Here is a 12,207-nt window from a genome sequence, read left to right on the forward strand (position 1 = left end):
TTCCAGTGTCCTACTGGTATATGTATCATCTGCATGCAGCACCTAGCACAACAGTGTCCCTGTCTGTGGCGTGGACTCCAAACTACAGCTGTGGTACAAACAGTGAGAATACTAGGTTAGATAGATCTCAGGTAGTAGCATGTGGAAGGACAGAAGCGTATCTGGTCTCAGGGCAGTGGGACCATGTACTAGAATATGATTGATCGCAAAAAGAAAAGTGTGAAACTGAGAGCACCTGGAGATGTAGGAAGGGATGAATAGCAGAACAACAGTGGGAGCGATTTGTCTCCTGGCAAAAATAGTTAAGCCTCTGAGCAGACCACAGCAGCAGGTGAAGCAGCCCCAGGGGAGCAATTGCAGCGGTGGAGACCTCAGGCACATCATGCTAATGAGTGACATTGTGTGAAAATGGTATGACATTTTGTCTGAATTGAATGATGGGCAGGACAAATGTCCATGCTGACAAGGAACCCAAAAATGAACTCTTAACAAAAGGCAAAGTTTGCTGCTCATAGCTGCGCTCACACCTTTGAATAGGATATGAATTGGATGAGTCTGTTCTTATAAACTTCCCTGGCCAAAATGAAAACACACCATGAATCCACATTCAGCCTGGAAACCATCTCCAGCAACGTGACAAATACTATTGCTCTGTTCCTCTGAGGAATTTACAGTTACTGTAGACAGAGATGTACTCACTAGAAGTGGAGAGTCATGCTGAATTCTTCTAGTAACTGTTGTTTCTGAGTACTTTCTAGCTTGGAAGTGCTGGATTTTCATGAAGGCTCATCCATAGTGATTATGTGTGTACATATGTACGTGTACATTACATGCTTGAGGTCGGTGAGAAATAGAGCTGTCTGTTTAGAAGAGTGGAGCTGCTTTTTAGATTGTTCTTAAGAGTTTCTATATATATGATTACTCACCACAGAAACCATGGCAACAGATTTTTCCCAATAACAAGAATTCCACTAGTTGTTCTGTTAAAAATACATAAGCAAAAATCTCATGTAGACAGTAATGATTAATCCCTAAATTAGGAAGTTTGTCCTTCCTCATATATGACTGTACCCAGTCTACATTCATGTATCTGTGCCATTTATTTGCTTTCATGGTGGCCCTTTTGTCTCTTAAAGAGAGCGGTGTGTAGAGTGTGAAATTTGTCTTATTGATACGTGCACTGAGAACTGACCTAGCATTGGCTTCCCTTTGTTTGCTTACTGGGGAAATAGATGTATAACACAGTGTTGCAGCCATACTCATTGTCTCCTCTATTGACATATCCAGGTTTCCACTGCTGTCCTGTCCATCACTGCAAAAGCCAAGAAGAAGGAAAAAGAGAAGGAGAAAGAGAAGAAGGAAGAAGAAAAGATGGAAGTGGTGGGTGTAAACACTGAAACTTGTGTGTCTGCCCCCATCCCTGAAAATGTGGAAAGTGTGTCAGGAAAGCTGGTGCTCACTTAACAATGTCCCTGCTATGACCTGCATTACAGTCAGTTCTTAGGATAACATCAACATGCATTTTGGTGTACTGTGTATGCCCATTAGCATCCTGTGTGTGCTGTTAAAAGTGATGGGCTATATTACCTATGAATCCACTATTTCTGAGAATCAAAGCTTCCTCAGTAATGTAAGTAACTGACTTCCTTCAAGGCAAAAGCTTATTCTGACAAATGTATGTGCTTTTAAGTGCATGAACCTTTTGTGCATTATTTCACTGCCTGTTCATATTTCCAGACCAAGGGAACTTTCTTTTATCCGTGTGCTTCCTTACTAATGTGGAAGAGTCTTACTAATTTCATGTACTTGATACCTCAAGTGATATTTTAAATGGGCTCAATATTGTAGCAGTTGCTTGGTGATGTCTAATTAAGATTGCTAAGGAGTTTGAACTTTCTGGTTTTGTATGTGCTTAATCAACTGTTCTGACATGTTGGCCTTTTTGACAGCAGTCCCTTGGGTGCTTTGCCCATCTATCAAAACACCAAACGTTTTATCTGTGACCAGCTTAGGGACAGCTGAGATTTGAGCTCAGGATCTGGCCACTGCTCAGCAGTCGTGGTGATGGCTTTGGTCCTCTTTCTCTCAGCTCCATAGGTCTAGCACTGTAACTATATCTGTAAAGAAAGTGTCATCCTGGAACAAGCTGAGGACTGGAGAAATTGCTAGATAATGAGTTCTTGGTGGTTTCTGTAATTTGGAAGATAAGTGGCAGCTAATATTTTTGATGGTTCTTGATAAGGAATCGTTCCTTTTGTGCCCACCTAACAACTGCAGAAATGAAAGAATAACTGTAAGTGGAGAATGTGTTTGGTAGAAACCTTTCTGATTCCAGTTTAACATCTATGTGAGAGACGTAGCATGGTCAGGGACTTTGGGCCTCTTCAATTTTAAGAAAAAATACACAAATAGTATATGAAGGCAATATGGCATAAGATCAAAGGTGTATGTGTAAAATATCTGTCCTAGACCTGTGTAAGTATTGGCCATATTGTAGACATTGAACTTCATAGAGTTGGCTCAGAAAATGAACTATCTTATGTGCAGGTAGAATTTGTGATCTTACTTTTTGCTCCTTTATCAGTGTTTCCTTGTCATCAAACTTTACCTTTTCTTTAGATTATTCTTACAGCACTATAGACTAAGCAAAATGTGCTGAGCAGATGAAGGTTTCTTCCAAAAGTTTTGCAACCTACAGTTAAGTGAAGGTTTTGATAGGAAGCAATGTATTGGAAGGGATTCATGTGTCATGTCTGTCTACTCTCTAGCTGTCTAAAAAGATTGTTTTTGGCTAAATGAAGAAGAAAAACAAGGATAGCAAAAGGGAGCTTGCTGCCACCTGCTGTGTTCAAGTTCAGTGTTTTGCAATTGTCCAAATGTTTTAGTGCTACAGTTGCTTTCCTGTTTTTCTCATATGCCTGTTATGTGGCTACCAATCCATATCTTCCAAGAGAACTGCACAGCAATGAGCAGTCACTGTGACAGTAATTCTGCTGTTAGGAGATGGGCTGTGCATGTGGTGATGTTCCTGATAATTTCCTATTGGTTGTCTCCATCTTTTCTACAGTCCTTTTTGTCTGCAACTCGCAGATGTTCTTGAGCAATGGGGAAAATATGATCCAGGTTCTTACGTATATTAATGATGCTGTTTTTTTCCTTCCAACCTTTTGCCTCCAGCTGCTGAGTCAGTGGTGAAGGGGCTCCTAGCTGTAGTTCCACAGGGAGTCTCTGGGGTGGAGTCATGTTGGTTGAGCTGTTGTCACTGCCCATAGTGTGGAAGGTCACTGGTGGTTTTATAGCAGCAAAAACACAAAGGCAATTTTTAGAAATCTTCACATGTGCAGTAATGCTATTATAGGATTTTAAGTTGTGAACAAAAGTGGTGAGTTTAAGGAGAGTAAAGGAAAGCCACGGGTAAACTGTTCCACTACCACCTCTTATGCTTTCACCTGCAGTCACAAGTGAGGCATTGCCTTATTGGGGAGTACCTAGATCCACTCTGGCACTGCTTGTGCAGCTGGTTGATGCATCTTAGCTTGTTCCTCAGCAGATGAGTGGCTTCTCCTCATGGTCTAGAAGTGCTCCCTGAGTATCAAGTTGTCCTTTACCCTCCTGAATTTGGAAGAGATTAGAGGCTGTTGTTAAAACCACACTGATGTTCTCCTGCTGCAGGATGAGACTGAAAAGAAGGATGAAAAAGAAAAGAAGAAAGAGCCTGAGCCCAATTTCCAGCTTTTGGACAACCCAGCAAGAGTCATGCCTGCTCAGCTCAAAGTTCTTACCATGACAGAGAGCTGCCGGTATCAGCCTTTCAAACCAGTAAGTGTCACATTCCTAGTCTATGTGCTTGGCAGAACATTCCCTGTGCTGGACTTGTGCATTAGGACCCTGAAGCTCTGTGTGTACGTGAAAGAGCCACTCACATGTGGTGCACCACTGCAGTTTGCTTTAGAGATTTGTGACTTCACTGCTGTCGTATTTCCCCTCCATCCAAATGATCACGTGCAGTTCTAGTTGAGGGGGGGAAACGTAGCTGCTACAACCCATTTCATTGTGTTGATGCTGCTTTATTTTTCTTCTCTTTCTTTCTTCACGTGCTGTAACTTGGAAACCAGTCAGACACGCTTTGTATTAATGACGTTGCTGGGTACATAAAGACTGAGAAATGGCTTTTCCAGTGAGCTGAAAAGCTGAACAGGGTCATTGTCAAATCAGTTAAAAATAAATAAATAAGTGCATGATGCCTCGTGCTGGAGTGTTACTGTTTGAAGCAGGGTTTATAACAGAGATATTTGATTGTTTTTTTTAATTAAACAGATTTCTTATTCAGTTACACATGAAGTTAGAAAAGTGCCTCTGTCTCCTGTTAACATAGAAAAGACATGGCATGTAACTGTCAGGTGGAGATGATGACATTAGCCCAAGCAATCCAAATAAGTTTGCTCCTGGCCTCTGAAACAAATTCTTTTGGCTTTTATTTTTGTCCAACATGTAACATCCTCCGCTATTCCCTTTTGCAGCATCGTGCATGGGAAAACTTTATTCAGAAATAGAAGCGTTATTTTTTTTCCTAGGAAAATACTTGTGTTTTTAATAAATGTATTTCCTGGAACTCCATCAGCATATTGGAATCCTCTGTGCATCGTCCCCTTCCGAGACACCCTTGTTTTAGCAGAACTCTGGAAGGATCTTTCAGTTTCTGTCTTCCAAAAAGAAATGACCCAACTAGTATTTGGTCAGGGAAGATTTGCTGTGCAGCCCTATAAGCATCCACTCACGCAGCTGAAGCTTTGTAAGAAGCTGAATCCTAATACAGAACTGGTTAGTAAGGGTGTGCAGTTTCTTCACTTTAATTCCTCCCCCCCATAAAATCCCCATTTTGAGAACAGAAGAGTATTTTTTTGCTGGGATTGGAGTGTGTAACCAAGGAGGGTCTTGAAATTGAGGTGTTCGGGAGGTTTGCACCGCTTTGGGAAATGCCAGAATAAAAAGCCCCTTTGAAATATGTTTGTAGCCTGGATTCCTGCTGTGGTTCATGCTCAGACCCAGCCAGGCATGACACAGCACTGCCTCTTCACACCTCATATTTCGGTCCTTGAGATGCAAGGATTTGTTTTAGCCTTGGGTGTTTGGGTGTGACCTTTGTAATTAATTCCCCTTGTTTTATGAGGTTCTGCTAATAGAACAGTCAGTGGAAGCTGGTGATAAGATTAGTCTCTGTTTCAGATAGCCTCCTGGGAGGCTGCTACAGAGGGAAGCTTCACTAGGCTTTGTTGCCCTTAAGATGAGCCTTATAAAGCTATTATGGTTCAATTAGTTTTCAAGTGGAAAGTGCCAGACTGAGCCTGGGGTAAAGCTGTGAATCCAGATGCCATTTTCTCTCAAACTGAGACATGGATAATGGCAATATAAAAAGCAGCCTGGATAGGCTCTGCCTGTTCCATCTCCTTATCAGGCAGGGGGCTGGGTGGATGTTGGATGCTTTGCTTTCTGAAACTTCCCCTTTTTCTGGCAAAGTCACACCTTTGGCATAGACTCAGTCAGTGGAGAGTCAGCACATACAGTGCTGTTCCTGACATGGACTGTTGATGTGAAAGCCACCAGCAGGGACTTTTTGCTGTGACTCCTTCATGTATGAGCAGCTGGAAGAAAGGATCTGCTTTGCTTTTTGGTTCTTTTCCTAGAAAGCACTGACTAATCCTTAAATGAGCCTAGCACCACAGAGAGGCAGAGCTGTGTAAATCATTATGTCTATCTATGTATTTAGGGACACAAATGAAGGTCAGGGCTTTGCTTACTCTATTCTCATTGCAAAGGCAGGCATGTGAATGGCTGCTGCCTCCCCCAAGACTTTGAGAACTCTATGTTTAGCCCAAGTATTCAGTGAGCTCTTAATGTGGGGTGCAAACAAGTAAGGAAGTATAAATTACCATCCATCAGTCTGACCAAATAGGAGCTCTGCTTCTTGTGAAAAGGATTTTGTCCCTACTTGCACAGGGTTTCAGTCTGATGGTAACTTGTAGCTAGCTAGTCACAGTCCTCTTTTTCTTTGGTGTGAGTTGAGCATTCATTCCTGCTGATGAGGAACCTGAGGGGTTTCATATGGCCCGGGGTAACGCTGTGGCCATAAACACTTAACCACAAGGCAGAAGCTAGCAGCTTCTAACGCTCATTGTACTTGTTCTACAGCTTTCCATTGGAGGCATCATCATTCTGAAGGACACCAGTGAGGATATGGAGGAGCTGGTTGAACCTGTGGCAGCTCATGGTCCAAAGATCGAAGAAGAGGAGCAGGAACCTGAACCACCAGAGCCCTTTGAGTACACTGATGATTAAGACATGAGGTACAATATAATGTGCACCTTTATTAATGCCAGGTAAAGTAACAACTTATTTAGATTAACTAAAGCAGTTACCAGCATCCAGCACCCTGGTTTTAAGTCTTTTGTTCTGCGTTAGATTCAGAAACATTTAAAGAGTTTGGAAGCAGTAGAAGGGGAATCCCACTGTTCTGGATAAGGCCTTATAGAGTTGTACTGGTTCTGGTCTCTAAGCACACAGGCTTGGCTTCTCTTAAATAGAATTCCTTGGACGGAGTCTGAGCAGAAATGTAGGGTCACAGACAATGGCTGAGCTGGGATTAATCAGCTCCGAAGAACGATCCGATCCCAGAGGGGCAAGTGGTTTGTATAACAGAGTTGTCATCTACTTGACCTCAGTGTGGCAGAATTGGTCAAAAGAGATGTGCGCTGCTCTGCTGAATCGCTTTGTGTTCCCAACAGTTCTTAGCAGAATTTAAAGACAGTTGAGTCATGAGCTCGCTGGTGCTCTCTGAGTCTCATCATAATGATCCTTGTCTATCCGTTCAAGGCAGTGAATAGTGCAGTTCTCAGGTCCTCCCCTGGTTAAAGTGCCTCAGCTGGTGTGCAGGTTTCTCGTTGAGAGGCAGAAGTTCAGTTTCTTTATTTCCAGATATGGGCTGGCATGTTGCAGTGTTCCCAAGAGCAAAGATTATGCACATGAGTTGGTGGATGGGCAGGAAAGCAGACTCGTTTCTACAAACTGTAAATGTTGCATCGGTGGCAGACTGGGGTGAATGTGTGGGCTAACCACAAAATGCCTTAGTTAAATATGCTTGCTTTTCTGGTCTTTCTCTCCCTCTTCTCCAGGATCACATCCTCTAAGGAAGACACTATGCTTGATATCAGAATGACAGACGTGAAGACCTTCTTCCTATGGAGATCTGCTGTTCAGTGCATGCAACCCCAATCTGTGCTGAGCTAAAGCCGATAGGCCGTGTTTTATGGTTGAAGAACAGATATATGCTATTTAGTGTACTCTTTCACAAAACTTTGTTTTCAAATAAATATATTAAAAACTCTTGACAGAAAACTTGATACTTGAAGGGGGGGGAAAAAAAGGAGAAGCTAGCAGTGTGCTTCTCTTCTTATCCTGAACCTCCGATGTTAGACTCAAGTCATGTAGAGCAGTTGAAATTTCTGCACATCTGACCAAGGTCATTAGTTAATGTCTGGCCCAGCCACAGTGCTGCCACAACAGAGGTGGAAGATCTCTACCTGCCAGCAATTGTCTTAGATGAGGTCTGCTTCCAGAGTATCTCTGTGATGCTGACTTTGCACTGGTCTTGTTTTCCTGTGTCAGTGTGGGGCTGACAGAAGGGCTGTGGATATTAGTGGTGGGGAAATGGAGACACGTTTCTCTTTGTTTAAGAGAATCCCTTTTATGTGTGCTTTTGCTGCTTTAACCAAATATGAGTAAAATAGCCGATGTGAGCAGGCAGCTACAAATGCATTACAGACCTAGATGGGGTGAATCCAGACATAAAAATCATAACACTGATGTACATCGTTAGCCAAGGGGGAATTTACAGTCAGGGGTATGGAATGAGCAGCAGTCAAAAGGAAAGAATGCAGCTTTGAGGGTTCGCTGTGGGACCAGCCAGGTCTTCACCTGAGGGGCTGTAACGCTTCACAGGTTGTACCACCAGTGAGCCAGAAACTGCAGCCCTGGTCAGCTGTAAACCAGCTGCTGGACTGTGCCGCATCACTTGAAACAGCACGTAAATGGAATGAGGTTTTTATTGTATGTATGTGGGAGTATCTTGCCTCATGTGAACATACTGCAAACTCATGTGTGTCAGTAAAAATGGAAGACAAGTCTTGCATGTAGTGCCTGGGAGTTCTTCCAGTCGTTTTTTATTTTAGTTTATTTTAGTGGATGTTACTATAGCGATAGAATAGTCCGTCTTTGTTCTCTGCAAAGCTTAAGCAGTGCAGAACAGAGGTATGGGACTGAAAGCCAACTTTAAGTCCTAGGCTTCAGTCAGGTCCCTGAAGTTGAAATGTTGTCTCAGTAGGGGTGCTGGCCAGAGCTCACTGTTCTCAGTGTGATCCAGATCTGTTCTCCTGGAGAGCAGAGCTGAGAATGAACCTGAAATATCTACAGACAACATTAGTAAGACTGGAAAAAGAGGGAGTCACTGCTACAGTCCAGTGGTCATTAGACTTAAGATCCAGGTATGATGATGAAGGAAACAAACTGCACTAATGTAAGCATTAACCTGGTAAAGTTACACTACGTCTATGTGGAGAAGCTGTTGGTGACTGGGAAAGAAAAATGCCATGAGTGCTAGGCTGGGGACCATGGGAGGGAAATCTGGGAATTTCCCATCTATTGACTCTTCCCCAGCTCTGCATTTGCTCTGTTTTGTCTTTGCTGCTTGAAGGTACGTGGAGAACTGCATGGTTTAGGAGTGACATTGTAGAAGGAACGTGTAGAAAAGCATCCACTGTCCTGGCTTTCTTTCCAGGGCTGCTCAGCATTTTTCTGCTTAGGAGAACATCAACAGCTCCAAGACAGTCCTGGAAAGGAGGCAAAGGAAGCGTGGAGAGGAGCTGGAGAAGCACTGCCAAGTAAAGAAGGACGGAGCTGGTGAATTCCCAAGTGTCCTAGCAGGGTAAAGGAGGCAAGGCAATGGCTGAGGATTGAGAAGTCGCTCCTCTCAAAGCAGGAGGTTGCATGGTAAGTGGTTTTCAAAGATTCCAGCCTATCTGAAACTCTTGGTTTATTAGATAGGGCTGCTGGTGTACTTGGGGTTTCCCTTTCAGGTCTTTTCTGGTTGTCCCCAGCTGAGCTCTGTCCTGCCTTGGCTGGATCCTACCCCATCACCAGTGTGTGGTCAGGGGGGTGACCAGCTTTCCTGGTGACAGATGGGGCTGGACACTGCAGGGTGAGCTCTGTGCCATGCCTGAGCAATGAAGGCAACCTTTGGCTTTCCAGTGTTTGGTTTGGAGAATGTGTAGGAGGAAAGCACTGCTGTAAATAATGGCATTTCAGCCCCAGTGACATTTTGGCTATGATTTCTTAGGAAGCGTTGCTCTCCTGGACCCATGTGGTGGGACCCACCCCTGGGGTGCTTGCCAGGGGCTAATTGGGTCTGATGGTCTTGGGTCTGCAGGAGGGAGAGGCAGGGGTGGCAGGAAACATCTGTCATAGTTTTAATTAATAATAATGAGCCTCATCGCACTGAACACTGGTGACAAATCACTTCAAATCCATGCTGCTTCTGACAGATCCAGGATGCGCTGGTCATCTCCTCAGTGGGTAACTCAGCTATCTCAGTTGGGTACTACAGTGCAGGGAGAGGTGGGGATGGAGATGCTGGAGGCCATGCTCCCAGGGCAGGGCTCATCTGATCACAGTGGAGTCGCCCTCCCTATCTCTGCCCTCCCATCCAGGCCCAGGCGAAGCCCTTCCTCCTCTCAATGGAATGCCACAGTTGGGCACCTCTGATAATGATGATGACTTGGTCATTTATCTGCCTGTATCCTGCAGGCTGGAAGACTGCCGCCCAGACATCAGTCTGCCCTGGGCTGTCACTGGTCAGCTGCTGACAGTGCTGGTTTTCCAGCACTGGGTGGATGTGGCTGGCACCACGCTCTGCTCCTCAGGCAAGGAGAAGCTGCCTCAGCCCCTGCTGCTCGGTTCCAGCTCAGGGCTGGCTTGACTTTGCTTCTGAAATCTGCTCTATGTGGGCAAATGGTCCAACTGGAAGGAGCCCAGGGCTGGAGTTCTGTGTTAAGGTCTGTATTCCAGTTCCTGGTATTGGCTGCACAACTGAAACTTTGTTCTATTTTGCTTCAAAGAAGCACTGTTCATATACTTAGATTAGCCATCAGACTCTCCTGCAGTGAGCAGGGGGATCAACATTACCTACATACTGCGGAGAGGTGGCTCATGGCAAATCATCCCTCTGCCAAAGCCCTTTGAATGTCAGATAGGTTTCTGAAGGCATGAACCCAGACAACCCAACTTGATGGGCTGATGGACCCGTTGCCCCACACATGTGCATGTGTTTAAGCAACACAAACCTCTGTCATTCCTTTATGTTGCAGAGAATGGATGGCAGAAGGGCTACACCCTGAGGGTACAGATGAGGTGGAAGCTGGCATGCAGGACACCCCAGAGCTTGCTGCCCAAAGCCTTGCTTCTGGACAGAGCCTTTTTGTGCAACAGCATCCCTGGCCAAGAATATAATTAGCAGCTCTGGTGACCCAGGGAAGAACCTCCATGCAGGCAGAGCTAATTATCAGCTGAAATGATGGGGACATTGTTCTTCCAAAGATAACCTACAAAGGATGAAGCATAGAGCAGTTTTTTCCCCTTCATGGTGAAGGAAAGAGACCTGAAATATTGGTGCAGTGTCTTTGTTTTCAGTGTTAGGGCGGCTCTCCCATTTAGTTGTTTTTCTCCATTCCCTGTCAATGAGAATCAAGATGAATTAACTTTTTGTTTCTCCGCCATGTCTTCCCAGAAGAGAAGCTGAGATATCTCTGGTTGGGCTGGGCAAATTCTCTGTTTTCTTTCACTTCACACAGAGACCTGTTTTGTTTTTAGCTAAAGCATGAAATGTGGGGCCCAGGGATGAAGATGGAGCAGCAGAAAATAACCTGCTGGAAACATCTGCCTAAGACACGAGAGTTCATGCATTCATTCGTAGTGGAAACCTGCTGCTTGCTTCTCTTCCAGCCTGGGGATTTTGCAATCTGTCCCCGATTGATCAGGTCATTTCTATGACCAGCTGGAAAGCTCACCTCACTGCCTCCTTCCTGCATCCCATGGCACCGAATCAAAGTGTCTGTTGTGCCTCTCCTGGTCAGGGTCTGGTGGTTACAGGAAATTACTGGAGAAGGGTTTGTGTGTGAATATCCTGGCATAGGGCTGACTGCGTCCTTCTAGGTTGAGGCAGGCAGAGGTGAAGCTCAGCGGCAGCTACACAAACGCAGGTAGACAGAGCAGCTTTGTGATAGCCTGCTGCTGCAGCAAACAGAGAGGTTTTGAAACTCATTGCCTCCCTTTTCCTTGCAGAGGGCCCTTGGGGTCACACTGCTCTTTAAGTCAAATGTGAGCAGCGTTTGACCTCAGTCCAAACAAACCTCAGCTTTGGGCTATTAAGAGCCAGCCCATGCTCCAAACACAAACAGCAGTAATGTGCCATCCACCAAAAGCTCTAACAACTTTTATTTTCTAAGTGCTCCTTTAAAAGTCTTCATTGAAAATCCAAGCCAGAATCTTTTTTAGCAGCTAAAAGCTGAAGTTGGACTCAGAAAATAACAGGCTGTCTACGCTTTGAAAACTGTTCTCCTCTTGCCTGGTTTGCTTTTATTTGTAATGCAACCAGCTGGACAGGCTGCTGAAAGAAGCCATTTCCTACACAGTCTTCCCCACGGGCACAGGAAATGGTGATCTGTTTTTCAGTTGGGCAGCAGGTCACCATCCCACCCCAGGCTGCACAGCCCAGCTCCAGTACTGCCTGTCCCCAGGAACAACTTGCAGTGCAGAGCTGCTCAATGCTCCCCCTTGGCCATGCAGGGCAGTGGGTGCTGCTCTTCAGTTCTGAGGCACAAACGTTGCATCTTTCTGACCTTACAGCAGATGCCAGCACTTTGCAGCACACAAAACCTCCCAGCTCAACCTGAGTGCTAATTGTCATGCTTGGAATATGTATTTCCCAGCACTTCCTAGCGTTTCTCCATTGCTTTCTACAAGCATTCCCATGCCTAGAATTCAGGCAAGGCCAGAAGAATTTCCCACAACTTTTTTTGGGAACATCGTCATGATTTCTGGGAATATTCTTGTTCATTCTATGGATTACAGAGGGCTCAGCTGGAATCTCAGGGTACTTTC

General features: G+C 44.8%; 2 protein-coding genes across 3 annotated transcripts in view; both read left to right on the forward strand.

The window, feature by feature from the left end:
• Positions 1-7,388, forward strand: part of PSMD1 (proteasome 26S subunit, non-ATPase 1) — a 59,354-nt gene extending 51,966 nt beyond the window's left edge. The window contains exons 22-25 of one of the 2 annotated variants that reach the window (XM_072344552.1): positions 1,288-1,380; positions 3,673-3,819; positions 6,190-6,344; positions 7,170-7,388. In XM_072344552.1, coding sequence (XP_072200653.1) covers positions 1,288-1,380; positions 3,673-3,819; positions 6,190-6,336 — 387 coding nt within the window. In that variant the 3' untranslated portion in view covers positions 6,337-6,344; positions 7,170-7,388. Of the gene's footprint in view, positions 1-1,287; positions 1,381-3,672; positions 3,820-6,189; positions 6,378-7,169 lie in introns of both variants that reach the window. The other variant, XM_072344553.1, reaches the window with a different exon arrangement.
• A 1,554-nt stretch (positions 7,389-8,942) lies between these two features.
• ARMC9 (armadillo repeat containing 9) overlaps positions 8,943-12,207 on the forward strand; it is a 56,816-nt gene continuing 53,551 nt past the window's right edge. Inside the window, exon 1 of the mRNA XM_072344732.1 lies at positions 8,943-9,042. Within this exon, the coding sequence (XP_072200833.1) occupies positions 9,040-9,042 (3 nt within the window). The 5' untranslated portion in view covers positions 8,943-9,039. The remainder of the gene's footprint in view (positions 9,043-12,207) is intronic.

This window comes from Excalfactoria chinensis, chromosome 9 (assembly GCF_039878825.1).
Source record: "Excalfactoria chinensis isolate bCotChi1 chromosome 9, bCotChi1.hap2, whole genome shotgun sequence".
NCBI lineage: Eukaryota > Metazoa > Chordata > Aves > Galliformes > Phasianidae > Excalfactoria > Excalfactoria chinensis.